General features: G+C 55.5%; 1 protein-coding gene across 1 annotated transcript; it reads left to right on the forward strand.

Moving 5' to 3' along the window:
* The first annotated feature begins 286 nt into the window (after positions 1-286).
* On the forward strand, positions 287-27,563 carry Ripor3 (RIPOR family member 3). The gene is made up of 21 exons (XM_032904748.1): positions 287-396; positions 7,319-7,465; positions 9,977-10,055; positions 12,620-12,643; positions 12,900-12,953; positions 14,182-14,331; positions 14,422-14,485; positions 14,767-14,810; positions 14,931-15,056; positions 15,133-15,278; positions 16,185-16,314; positions 17,660-18,211; positions 20,494-20,624; positions 21,357-21,480; positions 21,906-22,041; positions 22,452-22,613; positions 23,202-23,363; positions 23,850-24,052; positions 24,247-24,330; positions 25,543-25,633; positions 25,989-27,563. The coding sequence occupies exons 1-21, from the start codon at positions 287-289 to the stop codon at positions 26,084-26,086; spliced, it is 2,817 nt and encodes a 938-aa protein (XP_032760639.1). The 3' UTR covers positions 26,087-27,563.
* Positions 27,564-27,570: the final 7 nt, after the last annotated feature.

Consider the following 27,570-nt stretch of genomic DNA (forward strand, 5'->3'; position numbering starts at 1 on the left):
AGTGCAGAGCCTGTATACAGTAGGTGCTCAGTGCTGGCTCTGTAGGAGCGGCCGCAGCAGGAGAGGAGAGAGAAGACTGCTAGTTGAGCTGGGCTCCACATTAGGAGAAACAGGTCTGGCTTTGAACCCTGCAACAGACACTTGCCCCAGGCTGCCCTGGTATTCCCCCACCTTGCACTGCTGCAGCCTGCTCCCGTGAGTGGAAGCAGGGCCGGTATGCTTGGGGCGCTGTCGCAGACTGTCCAGTCATGCTAACTTTCCCGTCCTCTCCTCACAGGCGGCAGCCATGTCTGTGCGACTTCGCTTCCTGTCTCCCGGGGAAGCCGGGGCTGTGGGGACCGTGGGCCGCAGCGCCTCCTTCGCTGGCTTCAGCAGTGCACAGAGCCGAAGGGTCTCGTAAGTGTCATGAGGATGGGGGTAAGGGGTGAGGGTGACACAGAGCCCAGCCCGGCTGCCTGGGACACCAAACTATGTGGGGTACGTGTGTACCTTCAGGAAGCTGTCATTTCCCACCTGCCTGCTTGCTGAGTTTATCACCACCTGGCCAATCAGAAAGCAGGCTCAGAGAGGTGGACTCATCCAGGGTCACAGAGCAAAATGTCTTCCCAGTTAGCCTCAGCCTCCTTGGGGTGGGGTAGAAAGGAATGTTCTTCCTGTTTAGTAGCCTGGACGTGGGGCCTCCTGTCCTGGCTCCATGACCTGAGGCTAGTGACGTCACCTCTCCGAGCCCAGGTTTCCTCGCTTGAACGTGGGACGGGTGTGGCTTCCTTTCTGGTTGTCAGAAGAGGAGCTGACCCAGGGTGTGGCTTTCTGTGTGAGGTGCTGCCTGGGTCACGTGAGCCAAGAGGACGAGGCTATGCCTGCTGCTCCACACCCCATGCTCCCTCCTATCCTGATGAGGCCACCACCCCAGGGTCTAGTTGTCCTAGTTAGGTACTGGGCAAGGGCCCGGAAGCCGCCTCCTGGTTGGTAGCTTGGAATTGCAAAGTCAAAGGCCCCAACGGTGCAGAGCTTCACTGGTCAGTCAGATGATCAACAACCAATTCCCACAATGCCACACACCTACGCTTGTGCTTAAAGACCTCAGCAGCCTGCTCTGGCCTCCCCGCCATTCAGTGGTACTGGGTTAGCTTGGCCTGTGCTCCAACCACTCACTCCTGTCTTCCAGGCCCTCACACATGCTGTGTGTCCTGGTCACAACCACCCAGCAACTGCCCCATAAGGCTGTTTGCAGACCACCCTCTGCCCCTGGCCTGCCCCATTTGAACTCTGTCCAGAGGAGTGTCCTTTAGAGCTGAAATGCTTGTCTCAGTGGAGCACTTGGGAATCCTCCTTCCTCAGCAGACATCTGTAGAGAGAGACCCAGGCCAGGCCCTGCTTGAGTCTCCATCAGGAGAACAAAAGGAAACTATATCAAGCCAACTCAGCCATGGCTGGTACTGTGTTGGACCCAGAACAGGACGCAGAGAGGGGTGAGGGGGGTGGTGCCTCCCCGAGGGTCTGTGGGGCAGTGGCTTCATTCAGCAGGAGCTGAGGGTGGTGATGGGGAGTGGGGGTGAGGAAGACAGCAAGTGCAAAGGCCCTGAGGTGAGGAGGAGCAGCAAGCAGGCTATGGAGGAACACGGCCACGTAAGAGATAGAGGGAGCACTGTGGGGGGCTTGTCCTCAGTATCAGGGACCAGTGAAGGCTTAAGCAGAAGTTCTGGATGGGAGAGAGTTTGGCCAAAAACCCATGGTGACCAGTTGTCGTCACTGGCCTTGGGAAGATTGGTGTCACCATGAGGAAGACATACAGTAGACCCTGCATAAATGCTGTTGGGGGTGGCTACAAGTGACTCTGAAGAATCCAGTGCTACTTCTCAGCTTGGGCATCTGCATGGTGCCTCTGCCTGGGTCTCCTTAGACCCCACCCTGGGGTCTGTGTGTAAGCCGGCCGAGGAGCACATAGCCTGAGGCCATCTCTGAGCAGATTCACTGAGACCCCAATGGCCTTGTGTAGTTCAGTAGGAGAGGAGGGGCTGCTGCCCACCATGAGGCTGGTGCTTGGCTCCTGGGACAGACAAAGCGCTCTTCCTAGCCACCTGGTGATGCTCACACGTTACATTTCCACCCTGCTGCTTTCGGGCCTCAACACCCCATATCCACGGGGCATGTCCCCTCAAGCCCTGTCAGGACTTCTGCCTAAAAGTTCCAAGGGATTCCCCAACTCAGCCACCCCTGGAAGATCAAGGTGATTGGCCCTATTATAATAGCTGGGATCATGGCCATCAGCCAGGTACATGCAGTGTGGAGAGAAGTGAGCCCTGATTCTGCAAATGCCTGAGACCTGCTTGGGCATGCTAAAGGCTACTAGGTCTTAGCTGTTCTTGAGGTCCTGAGTGGCCCCCCATCCAGCCTCAGCCTGGGCAGTCCCCTGTCTAAGATGTGGACGGTTGCCTGTGGTAATAGGGAAGAGGCATAGTTGGGGGCTTTGCGAGTTTGTGTTAGATTTATTTTTAAATTTCTGTCTACCTGTGTTTTGCCTGCATGTGTATGTGTACAATATGCATGCAGTGCCCAAGGAGGCCAGAAGAGGGCGCTGGATCCCCTGGGACTGAAGTTACAGACTTCGGCTGCCACTTGGGTGCTGGGAATCCAACCCGGGTCTTCCTCAAGAGCAGCCAATGCTCTTACCTGCTGAGGGGTCCTTCCAGCCCCTGCATAACTATTTTTAACTTCCTGCCTCTGTCCATCTCCCTGGTGTCTGGGCTTCAGGCCTCCTCAGCTCTGCCCCTGATTCCAGATTGCTCACCAGGCAGGGATACAAAGGTGAGGAGGGGACCACACCAGCATGGGTAACACAAAATGACCCAGCAGGGATCCACTCGGGGTGGGGCACACTGTCCCGTCCCATCCCAACTCTTGGGCCAGCCAGGGCTTTCTACCCTGCAGATACAGAATTTACTTGGGAAAGTTATCCGATAGAACTTGGCACTAAGATGAAATTGATGGTTTATTTATTTTTTTTAAAGATTTATTTATTTATATAAGTACACTGTAGCTGTCTTCAGACACTCCAGAAGAGGGCATCAGATCCCATTACAGATGGTTGTGAGCCACCATGTGGTTGCTGGGAATTGAACTGAGGAACCTCTGGAAGAACAGTCAGTGCTCTTAACCAGTGAGCCATCTCTCCAGCCCAAAATTGATGGTTTATAATAAAGCCATTTCCCGTTCCGTGTGTGTGTGTGTGTGTGTGTGTGTGTGTGTGTGTGTGTGTGTGTGTGTGTTGCTGACAGTAACCCTGTAGTTTCCACTGATATGCCTATGATATGGCACCCAGAGCAGCCCTCCAGGATTGTCAGGAGGTGCCTCTGAAGCCAGGAATGGGGGTAGGTCATCAAGCCTGGTTTTTAAACAGTTCCTGGGGACAGACTCAAAGACCCATGGAATGGTGGTGGAATGAAGGTTCAAATCACGCAGAGTTGAGCCTTAGCATGGTTAGGCTGTCCTTGCCCTCCACTATGGGGAAGGACCACGGTCAGCCTCTTGATGTACTGGGAGTCTGTGCAGCCTAGGGACTACCTTGCCTGGAGGCTGGGGAAGGTTCAGCATGTGCACAGGGCCCTGTCTGCTACAGAGCCTGCCCAGGCACAGCCAGAGTGAGGTTGAGGACAGTTGTGGCGGGCAGAGCCTGCCTGATTGTCTGTGAGCCCCGGACGCCGGACTGCACGTGCCTGGAAGCCTGTCTGACAGGCCTGGGGCTGTTTAATATTTACTGAGCCCTCATGGGGCTGGTGACACATCCACCCCCAGAACTGCTCCCAGCCTGTGACACCAGCCGGGCTGTGCAGCACGCGCCTCATTTCACTATCCGGGCTGTGCTGGGCCAGCCCTCAGAGCCACTGCCCTCAGAGGCTCAGCCACAGAGCTGGGCTTGGAGCCTCCGGAGCCCAGGGAGAGGCCGGGGGAGAGGGAAGGCCAAGGGGCACAGTCGAGGACTGTGAACCCCTTAAGTAAGCTGCAGCTCCACCCAGAGTCGCCTCCCACATCACTGTTCTCCGGCTGCCTGGAATCTCACCTGTCAGAACCCACCTGGCCCCTTGTGTGCAGTGTTGCCTGTCCGTGCTTGAGATGGCAACTTTATGGAGGGCCCGGTCCAAGAGGTGGGTGACATGGCCTCGGGGGAGGGGGAGAGGGAGTGGGGGAGGGGCGCTCTAGAAAGTCACTTTACTATAGCCTGTGTGAACATCGGTGTCAGGGACTGGGCAATGGTGGAGTGCCCTTTCCCAGTCACTGCTGGGGGAGCCGCCTCCTTGCCCACTGGGGGAGCCCTCCTTTCTGCCCACTGGGGGAGCCCCCTCCCTGCCCACTTTATTCTCTTTCTTTCCCAGTATCAGGTTCTATCTGACAGGCTTGCTCCAAACTTCTCTCCAGCTCCGACAGGTTTATGGTCCCTGCTGTTCACCAGCCCTGGCCCCCATCTCACAGAGAGACAGTTGTAACCCAGAGAAACTCCGTCAAGTGTGCAGGGTCACCAGCTTGGTGGTGGGAGAGCCAGACACTGACAGTGCCAGCTGGTCTGTATCTCTCAGGGCAGGCGTCTGTCTCTCCTGGTCACATCTCTGTCCTGTCTCAGCCCCTGAAATGATGGTTGCTATAGGGACTCAGAAAGTGTCTGCTGAGTGATTGTCATGACCAGTCAAGGGGCAGGATTCATTATCCCCTTCCACAGGGGAGGACACTAAGGCAGAGTGGGTTAAAGGCCACTATGGGAGCTGTGGGGCTGGGGTACAGGCACAGCATCCCCACCTCCCCAACCCCCGCCCCAGGGTCAGGGTGGGTTGGTGTAGTGCTGGGTCGTCAGTTTCAGCGACCTGGGGTGTGGGATGGTCCCAAAACAAGGTGACAAGCAGACACGGCCTGAGTAAGCTGCATGTCTGTGTCGTGTCTCCCACCTGTGGAATGCTTAGCATGTCACCCAGCAGGAACCAGCCTAGTGGCTTTTCTCAGGGCAGAGGAGAGGGCAGAGCCATGTCCCTGTGCCCCGCCCCTCTGCCTGGTTCACCAACCCACAGTCCTCTGCTTCCATCTGTGGACTGCGATCCCCAGGGGACTGGACCCGGGATGCTCAGTGACCTCCTATCTGGATGGGCAAGCCCTGAGCTTATGTTTTTTTTAAAGTGCACTTGAGATGCTGAGGCAGGAGAATTGCTGTGAGTTTGAGTTTGGGGTCAGTCTTGGTGTCACAGAGAGATGTTATGAAAGAAAGAAAGAAGGAAAGAAGGAAAGAAAGAAAGAAAGAAAGAAAGAAGCCAAAGAAAGAAAGGAAGGAAGGAAAGGAAGAAAGGAAGGAAGGAAGGAAAGAAGTGACGAAGGAAGGAAGGAAGGAGGGAAAGGAAGCAAGCCCAGAGACATCAGAAAGACCTCCAGGAAGGCCAGGTCTTCAGTGTGTAGGTGACTCCCAAAAGCCCAGGGCGAATGAGCCCCAGGGGCAGAGGGCCATGTGACTAAACGTATCTAACAAATGAGACTATCTTTTTGTTTGTTTTGTTTTTTGAGACATGCTGTGGACACGCTGTGTCCTTGTTAAGGTAGGATCTCACTAATCAGTTCACGTTTTGCTCTGAGCCCCTGGGCTCCTGGTTGTCAGGGCTTCCGTGTGCATGCAGTCAGCAATCCTTGGTGTGGCCCAGGCACCAGCAGCATAGATGGGCTTGGGAAGGGAGCAGCAATGGTCTTGGGACCCGTAAGTCCACTATGTTGAGGAGGGGTTTGCAATCTAAGCTGACCACTCTGTAGTGAGTGACCATTCTGTACCCATGCTGTGCACCCTGTGTCCTGTGCCCCACACCCTGCCGTGTCCCCCGTTCCTGGAGCAAGGGTTGGGACTTGGCTCTTCCACCCAAATGTCTCTGTCCTCCTGCCCCATGGCCATAGCTATCCTTGCGTAGGGATAGAGCACAGTTAGCTGAGCAGCTATTATCCAGACTGCCAATGCAGGAGAGACACGGCTTGATGCAGTTCATGTTAGCTCACAGGTATAAAACACCCGCTAACGAGTGGCCTTCCTGTGCCAATCACAGAACCATTTCATGACAAATGGAGGCTCGGGGCACGTTGCTAGCACCAGGGAAACTGCTTTGACTAAAGAAGTCAGGAGCTCAAATACACTGTTATACCTTCTGTTCAGAAGCCCACAGCCATGGGTCAGGATGGAGGCAGGGTCTTCCACTCCAGGCTGCCCCGATGACCCTTCACGGTCCTCACTTTTCTCCACCTATGGCCTCTCCTTGCCCCTATTGTCCAGCGGAGAGAAATGAATGCGAGCAGGCTCAGCTTTCTCTGCTCTACCACAGTCCAGCGCCCAAGCCTAGGGAATGGCGCTGCCCACTCTCAGGCTGGCTCTCCTTATATCAATTAAGGCCATCAAGACAAATTCCCGCAGTCCCTAAGGCATGTCCACTGACCAACCTGATTTGGATAAGTCCTCATCAAGACTCTTGATTGGTTATACATGGTGTCAGTTTGACAGTTGATTAACCATCAAAGCCATTTTCTTTAAAACCACAAGGGAACGAGCAGAGCTGGGGGGTGGGGGTTATGCCTGAGGGAAGGTCACAGGAGAAGCTGGAGCTGAGCAGGTGCTTGTGTCTTGCTATAACTGTGACCTTTTCCTACCTGTCCTTAAGTTCCCTGAAATAACAACTCTGAGATTTAATATTTCATATATGTATGTCTAGGCTAATAACCTCTGCTCTGTTCCCCAACTAGCTCATATCTCAATAATCCAACTTATTCTATTCTATGAGTGCCACATAATAGCTGGTTACCTTCTTGGTTTCATGCATCTGTCTCCTCAGAGTTCAGGTGAATCTCCCATGCCTGACTCTTTCTCAGAATCAATCTCTCTCTCTCTCTCTCTCTCTCTCTCTCTCTCTCTCTCTCTCTCTCTCTCGGAACTTCCTCCTCCTATTTCCTGTCTGAGCTCATTGGCCAAAGACTTTTTTATTGACAGATAAATGCTTTTACACAGTGCCCAGAGAGTCTCTCTACATCATGCAGGATGCCCAGGGTTATGATTCAGCCCACCATTGCAGCTTTGCCTGCATGGAGCACGCCACTCATGGGGTCCGGCTGCTTCACTGCATCCTCATTGAAAACTCATTTCTGATATGAGCTTTTGTTATTGTCCTCTTCATTGTCAAATCCAGGCCTCCCGTTTTCCAGATAAGGAAACTGAGGCCCCAGGAACCCCAGCTTTCTGAAGACCACACATCGTAGAGGCGATGGAAGTGGAACCCAGCCAGCTCTCCTGACTCTCTGTCCCCTCCCACAGAAAGTCCATCAACAGGAACTCTGTGCGGTCCCGACTGCCAGCCAAGTCCTCCAAGGCTTATGGAACACTGCGCAAAGGTTCGCTGTGCCTGGACCCCCGGCCACAGCAAGTGAAGAAAATCTTCGATGCTTTGAAGAGAGGCCTCAGGTGAGTGGGAAGCTGCTCCTCCCCTCGTGCCCTTCCCACCTCTTCCTGGGGACAGTGGGTCTGTCTGAGAGACATGGAGGGCATCTGGCAGCAGGGAGACAGTCTCATAGTAGATGGATTGTCACATAGGGTCTGGGACTGCCAAGGATGTGAAAGACAGCTGTCAGCACTATGCTGGCCTCTAGAGACTGATATCCTATGTACAGGGGGTGGCACGTGCAGACGCCCTGCGTGGGAGCCTGCACTCTGATCTCAGGTCTCAGCTCACAGAGCATCGGGACGGGATGGGGGGTGGTTAGGCAGTCGGGTACCTGGATCTGAGACCCAAGAACAAATGATGAGTCATTGGAGCTTAAGGAGTACACCAGTCAGAAAGCCCTTTCATGTGGCACTGTCTCTGGTGGGAGACAGACAGACACATCGCAGTACCGAGAAGTATGTCAGGTGCTGTAGGTGCTGCAGACGGATCAGGTGAGGCAGGAAGGAGTCTAACATGTTTTAAAGGGACATCCCTGGGCAGCCACACCATGGCATAGGACAGGGGAGGAAGATAATGGAAAGGCAGAGGCCTCAGAGTGCAGGGACCCTCGGCAAGGGAAGCGGGGAAAGGGAACAACAGTACTGTGGCCTGTGAGCTGTGGGAGGCCTTCGTTGTTCATCACAGAGCCATGGAAGGTTCTGTGGTGAGGAAGGAGATGGTCAGGCCTTCAGGCCTGGCTTTGAGATCCTCTGACAACCACAGACTCCTGGTGGACTCGCTGCATGTGGGGGCGGGGGTGAGAAGGAGCCAGGAGCGGATTGGGGAGGAGAGAGGGGGGAGGTGGCTGTGGGAACAATGGCAGATTTGGTTTTATTCTGAGTAGGGATAGATGTTGCTGGGCTCCAGCCTCATGAGGGCCGTGAGGCCTGCAGGGGGCACTGGTGTCCCAGCTAGGAGAGGAGGAGAGTGGGGTCCCCACAGGACAAGTCTGAACCGAAATGAACAAGCTCGCCTGGGTCTCTCCTCCGCTGGGGCATCTGATGTCATCCAATAAACTGACCTTGATAAGATAAACCCAGAGAAGGGAGAGAGAGAGAGAGAGAGAGAGAGAGAGAGAGAGAGAGAGAGCGCGAGCGCGAGAGAGAACCATGTTGCTGTGGACTGGGCAGGAGCCATCATAGCAGGAAAGACACACCTTGGCCCTGAAGGTATCTCCCACATACAGTGGCACCTAAGTCCCCTAAAGTCAGAGCAGGGAGCACATCTGCTTCACTGCCCTCACCAGAGCAGAGACCACCCTGACCCAAGAAGAGGGAGGATGGAAGGTGCCCTGAAAGGGGAGTGGGCTTTCAAAACTCTCAGTCTAACTTAGATAATGCTCTCAGCATCGGAGAGGCTAAGGCTCTGTCAGAGACAGAGAACCCTGGGGAAGGGGAGCCCCGGTTGAGCAGATCGGGGTTCCTGCTTCTTTGTTACCCACCCAGGACACTACAAGCCCTTTGCAGCACCCTGGGTTCTGTGTTAGAGGGTCCTTCCTCTCTTCTCAGGATCAGGGAGGAGGGGCAGAGCCCAGCCAATATGATCAGACAGTCAGCTGCCCTGACAGAGCCCATCATCAGAGTGAGCCCAGCCCTGGGTTGTCCCTCGAAGGGACTTTCCCTTCCCAGGTGCCACTTTTACCTCGGCTGTAGTCTCTGTTTCTTCTGCTGCTCAACATTTCACTGGGACCTTTCTCCTCCTTCCTCCCTCTGTGTCCTCCCTCTCCTCCCCCTCCCCCTCCCCCACCCCCTAGTTCCTCCCTACTTCTTCTCTATGAGTCCTCCCTCCTCCCTCTCCCTGGGTCCTCCCTACTTCTCTATGAGTCCTCCCTCCTCCCTCTCCCTGGGTCCTCCCTACTTCTCTTTGAGTCCTCCCTCCTCCCTCTCCCTCGGTCCTCCCTACTTCTCTATGAGTCCTCCCTCCTCCCTCTCCCTGGGTCCTCCCTACTTCTCTTTGAGTCCTCCCTCCTCCCTCTCCCTAGTTCCTCCCTACTTCTTCTCTATGAGTCCTCCCTCCTCCCTCTCCCTGGGTCCTCCCCCTCCTCCCTCTCCCTGGGTCCTCCCTACTTCTCATGAGTCCTCCTCCTCCCTCTCCCTGGGTCCTCCCTACTTCTCTTGAGTCCTCCTCCTCCTCCCTCCCCTGGTCCTCCCCTACTTCTCTGAATCCTCCCTCCCTTGGTGCTCCCTCCCCTCCCCCTGGGTCCTCCTTCCTCCCCCCCGACTCCACGGTCTCATCTTCTCTCTTCTCTATTAGCCTTCTGCTTGTTCTCACAGCCTCTGGCCCCCACCTCCCTCCCTCTTCTATCCACCATGCCTTCCTCAGCCTCCCCCTGACCTCTCCCTGCCATTAAGGACCCATCTTTACAACACGCTAGTAACAGGTAGACTGATTTGTGGGGTTCTGGGGTAACAGAGGAATCCCTTATGCTGGGAGGGCTTGCCCACTCCCCCATTCTGTTCAAATCCGCCCCTCCCCCTCCCCCTCCCCTGCAGGGAGCACCTGTGTGAGCAGCAGGCTGAACTGGACTACCTGTGCAGATGCCACACGGACACCCAGAGGGGCTCCAGGCTGGTGAGTAGCTGGGATGAAGATGGCTTTGGGCTCATAGCAGCCAAAAGACGGTCAGTGGTCTCCACCCAGAGGCCTGTGGTATTTGTGGTGAGCCCTCCTCTCTGTGGTTCTGGGAGGAGCTGACGCTGCACAGGTATTCATGTCTCGATGGTCCTGATCCTCAGATTAGCCCATCAGACACACCAGGCCCAGGCAGTATGTGTTATTCAGGAAAGTGGCCATTTCTCTGTCATAGGCCCTGTCCCTCCCCAAACCATGTTAGTCGTGGTGTCCAAGGTGACAGTTTTCTGAGGACATCATGGTGCGGTCTGAGGCCAGACAGCCTTGGCCAGCGTAAGGCTCACAGACTCTGAGATGTCTGTCCCCCGGTGTATCAACACCAACCCAAACAACATGACAGGGTGCCAGTTAATTTTGATTTCCAGATGGGCAAAAGCTTTTTCTACTCTAAGCCTGTGACCCTAAAAAAAGCTTAGGTCATCAGTAGGTGCCCTGTGCTCTGCCTTCTTAGGGACAGCCACTCCAGCAAGGGACCCCTTGACCCTCTCTCTAGTCACTCTGATTCCTCTCACTCTTTAACCTAGGGGTCAGACCCTGTGTCCCTGGTCAGTCCAGTCTCCTGCCCCTACTAAGGCACTCAGAAGAGCCAAGTTAAAAGTAGAAAGCAGAAGGGGTTGGGGATTTAGCTCAGTGGTAGAGCGCTTGCCTAGCAAGCACAAGGCCCTGGGTTTGGTCCCCAGCTCCAAAAAAAAAAAAAAAAAAAAAAGAAAGAAAGAAAAAAAAGTAGAAAGCAGAAAGGGAGATGTAGCCAATGTTTAACAGGAATAAGGGAACTCAGGAGACACCCCAAGAGTCTGATGGTCCTGAAGTGAGATGAGAGTTTAAATCAAAGCCAATGATTTGCCCAGCTAAGTAGTCCCGGCTGGAGCTGTGTTCCCACCCACCACTCTATCTGGGCTTCGTCATCCTGGAGAAATCTTTTGAGAAGTCTTCAGATCAGGCTGAAGCTCCTTTCCTTAGCCCAGCATGAAACTCCTGAGAGGTTCCCATTGCTCTGGTATCCGTGGCTTCAACCGTCAGATAGTCAGAGACACATGTGTCTCCTTAGACTGGCTTCACTTCTGCAAGTCAGATTATGTCACCAGCTGCTGCCTGGGGCAAGTATCACCCAGCCTGCCTGGGTCACACACCAGGAGCAAAGCTGCTATGTCGTGTCACATGCTCTGGACTTCTTCTTCCCAGCTGTGTCCCCGTGTCCCTCTTCCAGATTCAGCCTTGCGTAGGGCCTTCAGGATGGGCTGGATTCGAACTCAGAAAGGGAGAAAACAGCAGATTGTATACCAAAGTAGCTCTCGGTCCTCTCTGGGTCCTGGCTCCCACTGATACGGAAGACTAGGGTGTTGGGTGGGGTGGAAGGCCCAGTCTCGTGTGGGTGTCAGCCACATGGGAAGGCAGAGTTGAGTGAGCACGGAGCCTCCCTCAGTAGGCGACTGCATGAGAGCCGGGACGGAGGGAGGGGAGAGGCACTTCCAAGACCTCACCCATTCCTAGTACCACCTAACCCCAAGGGAGAGCGGCTGTTCCCGCATTGTGCCCTACTCTCTTCCGTCTAGAAGTCTCTCTCAGGTAGACAATGTCTAAAGAGGCCCGTCTCAGACCTGATGCTATGTTACACTTGTGTCGGGGAGGATGGAGACCCCACATCTAGGACGGAGTGCCTGAACCCCACAGAGAGGGTTTTGTGGGTTTCCAAGAAGCCTGAATTAGAGCACATCTTCAAAAATCTCAGATCCATCGTAGTCCCTCATTTTTAATGTGTTACATTTATTTGTTTATATTTATGTATGTATGAATTGATTTGCGTGAGGGAGAGGAGGCAAAGCAGGTATGGACCTGCCACAGTGCTCCTGTGGGCCCCAGTCATCGAACTCAGGTCGTCAGGCTTGGCGGCAGTCGCCTTTACCCATGAGCCATCCCACTGGCCCAAGGCTTCATTTCTTAGCTGGACTTTGAATTCTACAATCTCGAAGTCCATCATGTGCCTACTGCTTCTCTCCTTGTTGTGACAAGATGAAGAGCTTAAGGGGAGAAAAGGCTAGCTTTGGCTCAAAGCAAGACATCCAGAGGGTGAGGCAGCCCATTGTGGCTACAGCTGAAGCAGCGCGAGTTGGACACTGGTTTTTAGCTGGCTTTTTCTTCGCTATGTAGCCTAGGACCCCAGCCTCTGGGTCACCACCACACTCTGTTAGGGTCCATCTTCTCAGCCCAATTAATGAAATCTAGACTCCCTTCCAGGCATGATCAATTGACCATCACAATGACTGATGCCTATTTTACACAGGAAGAAAGGGAGGTTCAGAGAGGTTGAATGACTTGCCCGGGACACACAGGGACATAGTGCCAGACCTAGAACTGGCTTGCCCATAATGCAGGCATTTAGTTTGTTTTCCCCCTGGGTGTCATTGGCCACGAGTGGTGCAGGCTGCAGGCATTGGTTTTGTCCTTGGAGCTCAGGTCCCGCTGTGGTGTGAGGCCTGAGACTGATGCTCTCTTCTTCTCTGCAGGCCTTCTACTATGACCTGGACAAGGTGAGCCTGTGTCCCTGTGTGGTCTCTGCAGGGCGGGGGTTAAGACTGTCCAGGGTGGCCTTCCATCCCAGGAGCTCCTGGGCAGAACACCCGAGCTTCCTCTCATGTTACAAGCAGAGAAACTGAGTCCTGAGGCGAGCCTCTCTGAGGTCCGAGCTCAGTACCCCCATCCTGGGGAGGGGTGGGAGGAGGTGGTGGGGACCTAGTGGTGGGAACCCGGCTGCTCCTAAAGCAGTTTTTCTTATCCTGGGAGAAGCAAATGCGCATGGTGGAGAGACACATCCGGAAGGTGGAGTTCCACATCAGCAAGGTGGGTGGCTTGGGCATCATGGGGTGTTATGGGGAGGGTATCGGAGGGGTTAATGGGAGCAACGTGTCACAGGGAGTCATGTGGGGGTCTCTTATGAGTTGGGGGGAGCCATGGAGTGTCCTGGGCAAAATGAGGGTGTCACTGGGAACCATGGGGTGTCACTGGGCACCATGCAGGTGTCACTGGGCACCATATGGGTGTCACTGGGTATCATTGGGTGTCACCGGGCACCATGCAGGTGTCACTGGGCATCATGGGGTATCACTGGGCACCATGTGAGTGTCACTGAACACCATGAGGGTGTCACTGGGAACTATGGGGTGTCACTGGGTACCACACAGGTGTCACTGGGCACCATGCAAGTGTCACTAGGTATCATGGGGTGTCACTGAGTGCCATGGGGTGTCACTGGGCACCACGCGGGTGTCACTGGGCACCACGAGAGTGTGATGTGGCTATGGTAAGTGTTGTGTGAAGGTAGTAGGTGTCGTGTAGGTGCAGGGGGTATTACGCTTGCTGGTCACGGATAGCCGCAGAGACTTGGGGTGGACAGTGCTGCAGAGCTGGAGTGAGTGGCGCAGGCTCAGCCCTGGGTGAGGGTGAGAGGCATCCAGGCTCCCTGGGCCTTTGGGGCTCTGTCACTGGTCGGTACAGAGGACTTACAGCATGGTCTTAGAAGGCCTTACTGTCCCTGTGTGTGCCCACAGTCCTCCAGCAAGTCCTTTAGACTTGATGCTCCTCCTCCCTCACCCTCCTTCTTCTCACTGAGTAGCCCTGGCTGTCCTGGAACTCACTCTATAGACCAGGGTGGACTTGAACTCACAGAGAGCTGCTTGCCTCTGCCTCCCGAGTGCTGGGATTAAGGCCGTGTGCACACACTCTTACCTTCCTTTGGGCTTTTTAAAAAGTCGAGTCTGCTTGCAAACACTTTCATGAGCTCACCTTCCTCCCCAGACCCACAGGGTGGGCAGCTGTCGTTGCTCACTTTCCATTCCCCAGTTGGGACCCAGGCAGGGAGAGTACGTGACATGGTCACTAGTGTCTACTGTGCTCAAATGTGTGTGAGCCATCCTGGGTGCTGGGGTGCTACGTGGGTGGGCTTAGAGCCATGAGGAGCACAGGGCAAGGTGGGGCCAGGGGACCGTTCTGGTGGCGGGGGTTTGCGGGGGACAGAAGGTTGACGTGGGCTGTCCCTCGGTGCGGCTCACAGCCTGCATATCTGCTGCAGGTCGATGAACTCTATGAGGGCTACTGTATCCAGTGGCGGCTTCGAGATGGAGCTTCCAACATGCAGCGTGCCTTCAGCAACAGCACCCAGAGCCGTGCCTCCCGGGAGAGCCTGCAGGAGCTGGGCCGCAGCCTGCAGGAGTGCCTGGAGGTGGGCCACTTCTCTCCGCCCTTGCTCAGGGCTCCTGGGTAGGGAGGCAGTGGAGCTGGCAAGTGACTGATCCAATTGTGGACCTTGCAGGACATGTGCCTCATAGAGGGGACCTTGGAAGGTCACCTGGGCGAGTTCCATGTCAAGATGAAAGGTAAGCACCATGCCGGGCTGTGCTGAGTAGCAGATCTTTCCAGGTGCCCTGAGAGCCTGCCAGGGTGGGCAATGTGGCCAGACTCCCAGGGTCTAGAGGTCAGCAGCACTTGTGACAGGAAGGTGGGCTCACTGCTCTCTGAGGCATGGTGCCATCTCCTCCACCCTCTTGACCGTTGAAACCTCCTGTCCTTCCCATGATGCCAGGCAGACTGTACCCCTGGGTCACCGTGGTCCCTGGGCAGGGGGTGGAGAGGAGACTAACCCATTTCTGTGTTCCAGGCTTGGTGGGCTATGCACGCCTCTGTCCCGGAGACCAGTATGAGGTACAGCCAGGGAGGTCCTGGGAGGTCCAGGCCTTTAGTCCTGGGAGGGAGGTCCTAGGCCGGCAGTGAGTGGATTCCCCTGGGGCTGTCTCTGCACCTCTTTCTGTGACTCACTTGCAGGTTCTCATGCGCCTGGGCCGTCAGCGATGGCGGCTGAAGGGCCGGATAGAACCAGATGACAGCCAGACCTGGGACGAGGAGGAGAGGGTCTTTGTGCCCACGGTGCATGAGAACCTGGAGATCAAGGTGGGGCAGGGCCCAGGGTGGGGCCTGGGGCCTGGGTGCTGGGCTCAGACACTACCAAACTGTCCCTCATGCTCAGGTGACGGAGCTTCGAGGCCTGGGCTCCATGGTGGTGGGTGCGGTGACATGTGACGTCGCGGACTTCTTCACAGCCCGGCCCCAGCTTGTGGTGGTGGACATCACAGAGTTGGGCACCATCAAGCTGCAGCTGGAGCTGCTGTGGAAGTGAGAATGGCCGTGCCCCCGCCCTCGCCCAGGCTGCCCCAGCTCTTGGGTGCAGGGGAAGGAACCAAGTGGTCCTGATGCTCCTCAGGAGCTTCGGGCTCTCCAGACCCGCTCCTGCATAGCCATCCGTCCTCACAGCCAAGCCGGCCTGTTCCCTCCTCCCCATGCCTCCTGTGACCTTGGCACATACGGCAGCTCCAGCTGAGCCCTGACACTTTCTAGGCTGTTTTTTGTTCTTGCCTGTTTCTCAGGGGGACTCTCTTCTGCCCTTGTAGGCCTCCTCCCATGACTCCTGTTATCGAGGGTCCCGTCCTTTCCACTCCAGGGCTGAACTGTCACCTGAGGCCTTCCACTAGGTCCCATACTAGGGGGTCCAGGCTCAGAGCAGTCTGGGTGGAGTTTGGGGCTTCACCCTGCACTGCCTTGAGGAACTGTGGTCTCTAGAGTTGTCAGTAGCAGAGCCATCTTGCATTTCCAGGGTGCCCCTTCCCTGTCCCCAGAGCAGGTGTGGTAGCGTGGGAAAGAGCTAAGAACACAGTCCAACTCAGTCACCCAGGATTCCCTCAGGTGTCTGCTGCCCTAGGCCAGCCATTCTTAGGTTCTGAGCCGCACAGGCCACGGACGCCCTCAGGTGGAGGTACCTCAGGTCTCTGGGGTTTAGGATCTCATGGCGGGTTTGGTGCTATCCTTGGCTGAGGGCCATGCTGTCCCTTGGCCTCCCCTGGGCCTCATCTACTAAGTTCTGAGGGAACCGTGAAGATCAGTCCTAGCTGACCTGAAGGCTTTAGGATGAGAGAAAATTGGGAATAACCCAGCCACAGACCCTCTGAACGTCAGGGAGCCGCCCGTGACTGCAGAGCCCTGGGTAACCCCTGAGTCCCTGCTTGTCTCTGCACTTCTCTGCAGCCCCTTGGACTCCGAGTGCCGCCTGGTGTCACCCAGCCCCACTGGCAGGTTCTCCGTGGGCAGCAGGAAGGGTTCCCTGTACACATGGACGCCACCCAGCACCCCCAGCTTCCGGGACAAATACTACCTGGTGAGTGAGCCTGTCCCTGGGAGGACGGGGTGCCCTGGGGCTGGGCAGTGAGGGGCAGGGCCTGCATGGGGTTCAGCTTTCGGGGCTTCAGGGCTTGTGTGGCTCTGTCTTCTGCTGCTTGAGGCCATGGGGATTGAGCTGGATCTGGGACCTACGTGGTGTGTGTGTGTGTGTGGTGTATGTGTGCTGTGTGTGCTATTTGTGTGTGGTGTATGTGTGCTGTGTATGTGCTGTTTTTGTGTGCATGTGTGCTGTGTGTTGTGTGTGTATGTGTATATTACAGTGTGTGTGGTGTGTATGTATGCTGTGTGTGTGCTGTGTGTGTATGTGTGTCCTGTGTGTGTGTGGTGTATGTGTGCTGTATATGTGTGCAGTGTGTATGGTATGTACTGCTTGTATATGTATGTGTGTGTATGCTGTGTGTATGCTATTTGTGTGTGGTATGTATATGTGTGTGCTGTGTGTGTATGTGTGTGTGTGTGTGCTGCAGTGTGTATGTGTGTGTACTGTGGTGTGTGTGCTGTTTTTGTGTGCATGTGTGCTGTGTGTGTATGTGTGTGTGTGTGTGTGTGTGTGTGTGTGTGTGTGCTGTGGTGTGTGTGTGTGTCCTCTGCCCAGCCACAGCCTTGGTCTCTTTGCTGGGGAAACTTAGTTTCCAGGAGTGTGATCGGGACCCCTGTGTAAGAATGCAATTTTCTCCCTGTGACCTCCAGGGGCCAGGTCCCCTTGGAGCCAGGGCCATCCTCCTCTCCTTTTCCTGGGGATGGGGGACTGAAAGCTGTGTACACCTCATTATTTCTCTTGGTGCTGTCCATGGGATGGTCCCTCACAGGGTCCCTTATTAACGGCCCCACCACCACCTCCAACACACTGCCCCATGGGCGACTGTGTATTTACTCACCAGAGGAGGAGGTCGCGTCAGTGCTGCGCTGTGGCTATCCACAGGTCATAAATAATCTTCAGCGGGAGCACCTCTCCCAAGCTTGCGCCCGTGCAAGGGTCCCAGGCCCTGGAACCAACCGCCCTGCACGCATGACCTCGACAGTGAGGGTCCCAATTCAGATGCCACATCTCTTCCCAAGATCCTGGACACCCTAAGTGCTCCAGTGTCCCACCCCTCTACCTGCTGTGGTCTCTATGCGCAGGGCTCTGTATTGGCAGAGCACAAAGGTCCTGAGGCAGGAGCATGGCAAGGCTGAAACTGTGAAGTTGAGGCCTGAAGGAAGAACTAGAAAGAGGGCGGACACGCCCTCTGGATACCCATTGTGCTGAGCACTTGGGCATGCGGGGGTCACAGCACAGTCTCTGGGGTGGCTGCTGAGGTGACTCCTGCGTCCCCTCCCAGTCTGTCCTTCAGCAACCCATGCAGCAGGCCTTGCTGCTAGGTGGGCCAAGGGCCACCTCCATCCTCGGCTACCTGTCTGACAGTGAGCTCCAGGGTCCCCGCCTGCGAAGCCGGAGCCAGGAGTTACTGGAGATGGACTCCTTCAGCTCCGAGGACCCCAGAGACACTGAGACCAGCACTTCAGCATCCACCTCAGATGTGGGCTTCCTGCCCATGCCCGTGGCTCCCACAGCCTGCATAGAAGAGGAGACCAGGGAGGAGCCTCCACCCCTGGGTCTGCTGCCGGGCCTGGCTCCCCCAGCCCGGGGTGTGCTTGTAGAACAGCCTGGTTGGAGGGACTTGAGAGGAGAGAGGCTGGCCCTACTGCGGGACGCACCCATCCACAGCCCCACGGTGCCACGGAGCCGGAAGGGCCAGGAGGATGGAGGTGCGGGGGACGGAGTGGAGGGGCCTGTGCAGGACGTCCTGGATCTGCTGCGGTCTGCGGACCCTGCGCAGCCCCAGCTCAGGGAGCTGGAGTACCAAGTCCTTGGCCTCCGGGAGCGGCTGAAGGTATGCCCCCCGCGCTTCGCCGTGAGCCTGAGGCTAGGGAGCAGGCGCAGGGACCAGCCGGCCCGGGTTAGCCTCTCAGCCTCACCTCTTTGTGACCTGGGTGGGCCAAGTCTCCCTCATCCTCAGTTTTCCCACTTTTCAAGGCCTCGGAGGAGGATACCGAGGGGAGGCCGGAGCGCACAGTGAGTAATTCGCTCCGTTCCCAGCCAGGACCTGGCTCCATCGAGAATCTTCTGATGTGGGTGGGTGGGTGGGTGGGTGGAGGCTGCAGTGTATGGAGGGCCTCGCAGCCGCCTGCCAGCCTCATCTCTAAGCCATCCGAACCTTCCCCTGCCCAGCCAAAGGAGTCCTCTCAGTGACTCTCAGAGCTGCTGGCCTTGGATGGATGCCTCTCTGTTTATAGTTTTAAATACATAAAATAAAATGTGGACCACACACACAGACTTCTACAGGTGCCGATGAGCCCACTCTTGGGTGCGACACATTTTTTCCCCCTCAGAACTATATGGCACAGGCATCTTCCAAAAGTTTTTGTTTGTTTGTTTGTTTTATTTTGACTTGGACCTTACATTCTCACACTAGCACAGCTGAGAGAAGGCTCTTCTTATATTCTGTCTAGTGTCTTGAAAGAAATCTACAGCCTACCACCTTAAAAAGACCATACCCACACGGGCCAGGAACAAGACTTTGAGGACTATCACCTTTGTTAGTACTTTTCCAGCATTTATGTGAGAAACCGTTTGGGTCACAGGCACCCAGCTTCTGTCACACTCCTGTGTTTTGAAGAGTCACAAGCACTTTGTATGACCCTGCAATACCACAGTCATTCAAAACACCAAAGAGACACTCCTCTTTTCTAGAAAACAGCTAAGAACAATAAAAAAACAAACAAAAACGATAGGTCCCACCTTCAGCTTGACTGCTAAAAGGGAGCCATCCACAGAATGTCCATAGATACACACACACACACACACACACACACACACACACACACACACACACACACTGGGATCAATGCACAGGTTCTGCTCCATAGGCAACTTCCCCACTGAGGGGAGCGAGTGGCTGCCCTGCTTCCCTGTGACGTCCTTTCCCCAGTCACTGTCACATGTTCCACCACCTGTGTTGTTCGTCAGTTCGTCAGTTTGTCAGTCAGTCATGGATAGCCATGTGTAGGGCTGGCCCACGGCAGCAAGCATGAGCCCCGGCATGTCTGGTGGTGAGAACTGGAGAGCTGAAGCTTCCTTCAGGCGGGAGGTGTGGAGAACTGCCGGGAGCCACAACACTGGCCACTACAGAAGCTGTCCTCAGGGCTGGGGAGACGCTCAGTCAGGACTTGCTGTGCAAACAGGGGGACCTGAGTTCACACCCCAGGACCCACGTAAAGGGAAGGCGGGCGCAGTGGCAAGCACGAGTAACAGGGTCCCTGGGGCTCCCTGGGGCTCCCTGGGCAGCCAGTCGAGCCTAATTATCAAGCTCTAGGCCCTGACCCTGCATCAAAACAAAACAAACAAGCTCTTAAGGCATGACACCCAAGGTCATCTTTGTGTGGTCCCTCTGGGCACACACAAGCACATGCCCTCATTCACAACACACACAACACACACACACACACACACACACACACACACACACACACACGTGCTTGCAGAGTTTCACTCTAGTGGAAGGGGAGTGTACTCAGGCTTAGTATTTTGCTGTTGCTCACAGTTTCCCCCCCACTCCCTCTGTGGGTTCCCCCTCCCCTGTAGGCTCAGCTGAGAGCACCCGCTTTGAGTTTGCAGCTTTGCTGGGTCCTTCTTGGGGTGTGGTTGGTGCGGACTGAGGTACCAGTGGGATCCCAGCCCTGCAGGCAGCTCTGGTTTGGTGACAGAGGCCTCTGGATGGCTTGACCAGCGGTGGGCAGTGGCTTCCGCATGCCCTCCCATTCACAGCTCACCCACAGCCTCTGAATCTCCCCAGGGTGACGGTTGGCCTGAATGCAGAGCGGGTTTCTTGATTTGCTGAAGAATGAGCCACTGGGCCTCGGCAATGCAGGTGGCGCCTCCTTGTGGGGGAAGCCCTGCCCTGCGTGATCCCTGCCTGGGGACTTTCAGATCTCCCTGGTGACACTCCCTTGTCTCAGGCTGTGTTGGTGGGACACTGGAAGTGCCCCATCTCTCAGGCTCACCCGGCTGAGATGTGAGCTGTCTGCTAGGCTGGCTTGTGCTGGGGCTGGGGCTGTCACAGTCTGGCTGGGTGTAAGAGTTGGGCAAAGCCCTCATCCTGGTGCTTGTCCACAGCCCCGAGGGGTGCAGCCGGAACCCGTGTCAGCGCAGAGTCTCATGGACTGTATACTTGAGAGCTTCGCCTTTCTGAATGCCGACCTTGCCAGTGACGAACTGTCTCTGTTTGGGGGCTCCCAGGCTCTTGAGTGAGTGTACCCCACATGGGCACACCTCTGGACTGCTGCAGCTCCATGCTGGTCTCTGAGTCCTTGGCCCCATCATGTGTAGTTTTTCTGTGCATGGTGCCTCCTCTCCATGGCGCTATCTCCACACAGCAAGTCTTGATGGCCACTGAGGGTCTCTCAGGCAATAACAGCAGCACACAGCAAAACTCTGACCTTGACTTCAGTGGCTGTCACGCTGACCAACCTCCATAGTAACTGCCTCCCCCACCACTCCCTCTGGACCACCATCTATGTCTGTCTTACCACCTACCCCGATGAGGGCCACTTCTAATCCCCAGTCTCCACCTCTTTCTTTAATCCGGTGGTCCCACAGGGGACATCCCAAGTCTGCTACCTTCCCGAGTGTGGCGAGCCAGGTGGGCCTTGGTGGGACTCAGATCTACCCTGTGAGCTATGATTCTAGCCCTGGGTCTAGTCTTCCTGCCCACTTCACAGAAGAGCAAAGGGAGGCTCTGCCAACCACCCAGAGGGAGTCACAGCCTCAGGCCCCCTGGGAAGCCCTGCCCTTCTATTCTATGTCCCGCGCTCTCTCTCTCTCTCTCTCTCTCTCTCTCTCTCTCTCTCTCTCTCTCTCTCTCTCTCTCTCGTTCTTATTGAGGAGCCCAGTCTCTGATCTGGAGCTGAGGTGGGGGAGGTGACAGGAAAGGAATCCCTTGGCTAATCTAATGGTCACTCAGTTCTTTTGTCTCTCAGGAGGGACAGCCCCCCACCTCCACGGCCATCACTGAAGGTCTCGCCTAGCGAGCTCACAGCCGGTGCCCCTGAGCTGGACACACTGCTTACTGTCCACCTTCAAGTCTGCAAAGCCTTGCTTCAGGTGTCTGGGTGGGGCCTGGCCAGGGTGGGGGCTGGGCCCAAAGGCAGCGAAACGCCTCAGTCAGGTGACAGGAACCTACCCTGAGAGTCATGGGGGCTCCGTGACAGGAGCCGAGCCCTGAAACCAAGTGGGTGGTTCTGATGTACAGCATCGGTCCAGATTGGCCCAATCTCAGGAAGTATCCGAGGTGGGCCTCAGGCCGTGCTGCTCCTGGGGTGTGAAGGCCCTGAGATCAGATGCCGGCCATCTTTCCACTGCTTTGTGATGTCTGGCTCGACTTGGGTGGGTTGACCCTGGCGGCTCAGCTTAGTGAAGAGAAGGAGTTTCGGTCACGGTCTAGAAGCTTCCTCCAGGACAGGACAGCTATGAGTGGTTGTGGGCAGAGATGTACTTGTAGGGTGACCTGAGTATCTCGATGATTCTAGAAACTGGCCTCCCCTAATTTGTCAAGGATGGTGCAGGATTGCCTCCTGGAGGAAGCGGTGCAGCAAAGACAGGTTCTGGAAGTGCTTTCAGACCTTGACCTTGAGCAGGTCAGCAAGGCCAAGTCGGTTGAAGAGAGTAAGTATCCACCGGGCACACGCCCAAGGCCTTGCCTCCCTCCCTCTCCCACTGATGGGCGGATTACATGGGCTTGCACATTTGTACACTGGCAAAGCCACTGCTGGTTCACTGAAGCCAGTCCTACCCACACGCTGGTGCCCCCTCTGAGCAATGGCTGTCACCTCGGTTCTGAGGACCTGTCTGGGGAGTCCAGTCTCCTAGTCAGGATGGCAGTGAGTGACTGATCTTGTGAGCAGGCACTAGGAAGATGCTTGGAGCCAAGACCATTCCTTGGGGTGACACGGGCCTGAGAGGAGGTCCCTGTATTGGGTCTCCTGGCCTCACTTCCGACCTTGGGTCCTCGTGGAGGGGTTTCTGGTGCTCCTGATTGCTCCTGCCCAGGCTGCTGAGCAGCTGCTGGCTCTCAGTCATCCCACAGGCATCTCAAAGGAAGGGTGGCCTGGCACTGTGGCAGGGGTGCACACAGCCTGGTGGAGTCCTGGCCTGCCCTGCCTCCACACTCCTGAGCCAGCTCAAGAAGACATTCCTACATCGCGTCCGAGGGAAGTACCCGGGCCAGCTGGAAATAGGTAGTGCCCTCCTTGCCCGATCCCAGGGGGTGGAGGGGGGAACGGCAGTGCTGCAGCTGGGGTCCTATCTCTGTGCATCTTCGCTGCCTTGCCCCTGGGAAAGCAGGCTGTGAATCCCTGTGCCTTCCACCAAGCCTTCGAGGTTCTTAGAGGGAGGGGGGCAAGCATGTGCCATCTAGGAGTCCTGATATCAGGCTGGACACTTCCTGAAGGCAGCTGTAGCACTTCCTGTGGGGTGAGCAAGCAGCGTCTGAAGTCTGGAAGCTCGTCCCACTCTCTGGACTGCTGGTTACCATGTGTGTTTCCAAGGCTCCGGCCCTGGGGTTCAGAGCCCACTGTGGTGGTTAGTGGCTAGCTAGCATGCCCCTTTTCCTTGTCAAATAAAGAACGAAAAGATAGGAAAGGGGTTAGAGTTGAGTCAAATTGAACCTTATTGGCAAGTGCTACCAACTTCTGGGCTAGGGAAGGTTCTAGAGCCAGGAGTCTGCCTGCTCTAAGGGGGCTCCCCTTTCCCTGAGTCCCTTTCATCGGACACAGACCTATTTATTGAGAGGCCTCGGCTCCGCTCACGGCCCTTCCCTCTGTCAGTGTGTCGCAGGCTCCTGGAGCAGGTGCTGGGCTGTGGCGGGCTATTGGTCACAGCAGGGCTCCAGGACGAGCAGGTGGTCACCTGGTTCCAGTTCCACAGCTACCTGCAGCAGCAGAGCATCTCTGACTTGGAGAAACACCTCACTCAGCTCACCAAGGAAGGTAGGGCCTGGTGGCGTGGCAATCTGGAAGCGAGTTACAGCATACCCTGTCCCACTCTGGCTTGGGCCACAACTCGGGAGCCCCTGTAACTCTCCCTCTGTCAAAACTGAGATCAGATCGAGTGACAACACAGCCTGCTATGGTGGAAATTAAGAGAGGGAGGTGAACGGTCCAGAACAGCTCCAGAGAGAGGAGGCAGCCTAGACGCCTCGGCTTATTCTGGTTTCTTTTTGAGTCAGGGTCTCACTATGTAGCACAGGCCAACTTCAATCTCACCATCCTCATGCCTCAGCCTCCCAAGTGCTGGGATTACAGGTGTAAACCACTGTGCCAAGGCCGGCTTGTGGTTCTGCTCATTTGTAAGGCGTGTCTGACCCACTTGTAGGAAATGTTTGTCGGGATGTGGTGATGCCCGCCTTGGAGTTCCCTCTGTGACTGAAGTGGCTAAGCCTCAACCAACGGCACCTGCCTCTTCCTGTCTTCCAGTTACTCTCATTGAGGAACTGAACTGTGCGGGCCCAGCCAAGGCCCTGAGGAAGCTGCACGGGAAGCGTCTAAACCAGCTGCAGCCATTGCCCCAGACGCTTCAAGCCTGGGCCCGGCTGCAGCTGGACGGACCCCCGAGGCTGTGCAGGGCTGCCAGAATGCGACTGGCCAGCGCGGCCAGGAACAAGCGCTTCCGGGAAAAGGTGATCAATCTTGGGGTAATCCACCTGGCAATACAGCTGGGCAGACTGACAGGTCTCACCCCAAGCTTTGCTTGGAGAAGGGCTGAGTCTGGGTCACTGGGGCGTATGCAGAGTGCTCCACCCAGCTGGGGACCTACGCCTGCCCTGCCCACTCTGCCATGCCAGCTCTGTCCAATCCTGGTCTTCTTCCTCAGGCCCTGCTATACTACACCAATGCCTTAAATGACAGTGACTCCAAGCTCCAGCAGGCGGCGTGCATGGCTCTGCAGCAGCTCGGGGTGAGTCCTTTGTCCCCAGGAGTGACAGGAGGCCATCAGTGGTGAGGGCCAAAACAGCAGCAACAGCTTGAAATGTTTTCACTGGGACAAGGGATGGGAGGGTGGGGCGGTAAAGGGTTTCACCAGCAGCAAGAGGACTTCAAGTAACGTCCAGCTCTCAGACTCCAACAGCAGAGGTCCCCAAAGGCCTTCCTCCCCAGTTGAACAGGAATGCAGACAGCACCTGTTCACTCTGGTTTTGTCCATTGTGTGTGGAGGGGTGTGTGTGTGTGTGTGTGTGTGTGTGTGTGCACACACACACATGTCTAATCTCTTCAGGGTCTCTCACACACACACACACACACACACACAAAAGTAGTTTTTGTGCACTGAAAACAAATCCAGGTGTTGGCACATACCTGTGATCCAGGCCAGCTTAGGCCAAATGGTGAGACCCTATCTCAAAACAAAACAAAACAAAAACAAACAAAAAACCCTAAATGCCACTCTGAGAATTCACTATGTGAATAGGTTTGTTAAAAGCCATCCAGGGGGCTGGAGAGAGCACTGACTGCTCTTCCAGAGGTCCTGAGTTCAAATCCCAGCAACCACATGGTGGCTCACAGCCATCTGTAATGAGATCCGATGCCTTCCTCTGGTGTGTCTGAAGACAGCTACAGTGTGCTTATATATAATAAATAAATAAAATAAGTCTGGGCTCCAGCTTAACTTCCGGGACTGGAGACATGTGGGCTTCGAGGCCTGTGAGCCCTGCCTGCCCCATTTTCTCCCTGCACTCCCATGCTGGGAATCTGCCTCTGCCTTTGTATAAACTTGTTACCTACTTGTATGTGGGAGCTAGCTCAATGTAGAGGGAACCCAGTGACTTCACTTGCTCAGTGATGTCCCAAAAGGTCCTCAGAGGCTGCTGAGTCTCAGGTGCTAGGTGAAGGAGTCAGAAGTCTTGTGGGAGCCCTGAGTGTGGCAATCAGGCTCTGGTTCTCCAAGAAGAGGAGAGTTCCAGTTAGCAAGTCCCAGACGGCAGCTGGGTTGTTAGATGGTGTTCACAGAGCTGCTGCTGGTGGCCTTGCTTGCAGGCCTGCACTGGGGTGGGAAGAGACTTCCTAAAGTGCTGAAGGGCCTCGAGGACATGCTGGGTTTGGCACTGCAGGGACAACAGTGAGATAGGTCTGTCTGCTGCATAAGCCCTCCCTTTTTCTCCTGACCTTACAGGGCGTTGAAAGCATTGAACAGATTGTCAGTCTATGTCAGTCTGACCTGGAGGCCGTGCGAGTCGCAGCGCGGGAAGCAACACTGTCGTTTGGTAAAGTGTAGGCCAGTGGGTCCCCAAGGTTCTAGTGGAGAGGGTTGAGGCCACCTCAGCTGTCAGTACCGGGCTGCTAGGGACCCTGCTGCAGGCCATCCTATGCTGAGCAGCCCCTGGCCAGGGCAGGCTACCTTCACAGCAGGCTGGTTGCCAGGATGTAACTTTTTTGCATTTTATGGCTCTTGGCAAATGGAGGGCAGGGCAAAGTCAGGCTAGAGCCCAGGTCTCCATCATTGGAGACTGTTCCTGCTCAGTCATCAGCAGGGGCAAGGGACCCCCAAGCACTACTGCCCTACTCCTCTAGAGACACCAAGATGGTGACAAGCCAGTGACAAACACCTCTGCATTCCAGGTGAGAAAGGCCGCCTAGCTTTTGAGAAGATGGACAAACTACATGCAGAACAAGAAGCCTTCTGTCATGAAGCGGATGTTGAGATCACAATTTTTTAAGAAGCCGTGCTCGATGAGCTCAAATCTGGCCTTTCTTCCTTCCATGCTGCCTAGCCTCCACAGTGCCCAGGATTTGGATGGAGCAGCCAAGCCACTCCCTCCCAAGTGTGAGCTGGTCAGGACAGTTACCTGAGACTGGGTCCTCAGCGCAGGGATAACAGTCATGTACTCACAGAGCAGGCACAAGTGGTATGTGGGACCTCTAAGGCTGTGGCCTCCGCCAAATGCTGTTTTTGCCATCCTGGGTACAGTGCCAGGCACTGTCTTGAGGATCGAGGGTCCAGGGCAAGGTGACAGACATGCATGGGGTATGAGCTCCCTGCACACCCTCAGCTGGGACAGAACTGGTCTGACAAACAGGGCTGTGGCAGCTTCCCAGTGGGCAGGTCCACTTCCATGGCAGTCCGGGCCCTTGGATGAATGCTTAGACCTGGGGAGGTTTTCACTGCAGTGGCTGGGGAGACCCATGATGGGTTAGATACCCACGAGGGGTTTCCCACTTAAGTGAATAGAGCACTCCATGCTGGCGTCTGAGATGCCCACGAGGGGGTTCTCAGGGCTGACATAGTCATCCCTCACTTAGGTCCCTGTGGATCATGTGTGCTGACTTGGTATTTATTTGCCTCGTTCATGTCCATTCTCTGAAATCTCAATTACAAACTCTGGCGTATGGCCACCTTACTGCCCCAAGTAGAGAATGTTGTATCCGTAGAGCCCTAACATGGGAGGGGTGGCAGGGCCACAGGGCTCCCTGCAGGACCCACTGGGGATCCTCCCTATATTCTTCATGCCTGACTCATGGTAGGCTGCCCTCCTCTGGGGGCATTTTGGGGACACCCCAGGCCTTTGTCAAGCCTTCACTGCACTGGATTTATCCCAGTCACTATTAGTCAGCTTTCCACACTGGTAACTCTCGAGAGTCATTTTCATACCTGATGCCTTTGGTTGTGAGAGCAGCCACAGCACTCACAGTTCTGTGGCCAGGACCCAAGCGGGGACCACCTGCTGCACAAGCCACCTGTGAACCCGAGGGGTACGGGGCTGTGCTTTCTGCAGTGACATCTTCCACTCCACAAGTCTCAAGTGACTCTGAACTGGAAGTCAGTCACCTTGGGGCCTTACATATTTAGTTTTATACATGAACGGAAGGTCACACCACTTTTGGGTCTCATTTTCATGTTTAAGTCAAGCATACATCAGATGAGGTTTATGGATGTCCTGAGATTGAAGACCATGAAATCTGACAGGCAGCTGGCCAAGGGGAGGTCTGGATGCTGGGCCAGGGATTCCAATGACCTGTGAGTCTCAAGGTAGCCTGGGCTGCCCAAGGGGAGGTCTTGAAAGGACAGTGTAGAGAACCCACATCTCAGCAGTCACATGACGCACAGCGTGCTTACCCTGTAGGCCTCAGGCTGGCACGGGTAGACAAATGACTGCCCACCCAGGCCCAAGTCTGTGAATAAAGAAAATGAAAGCACCTCACG

Source organism: Rattus rattus, chromosome 5 (genome assembly GCF_011064425.1).
Source record: "Rattus rattus isolate New Zealand chromosome 5, Rrattus_CSIRO_v1, whole genome shotgun sequence".
Lineage (NCBI taxonomy): Eukaryota > Metazoa > Chordata > Mammalia > Rodentia > Muridae > Rattus > Rattus rattus.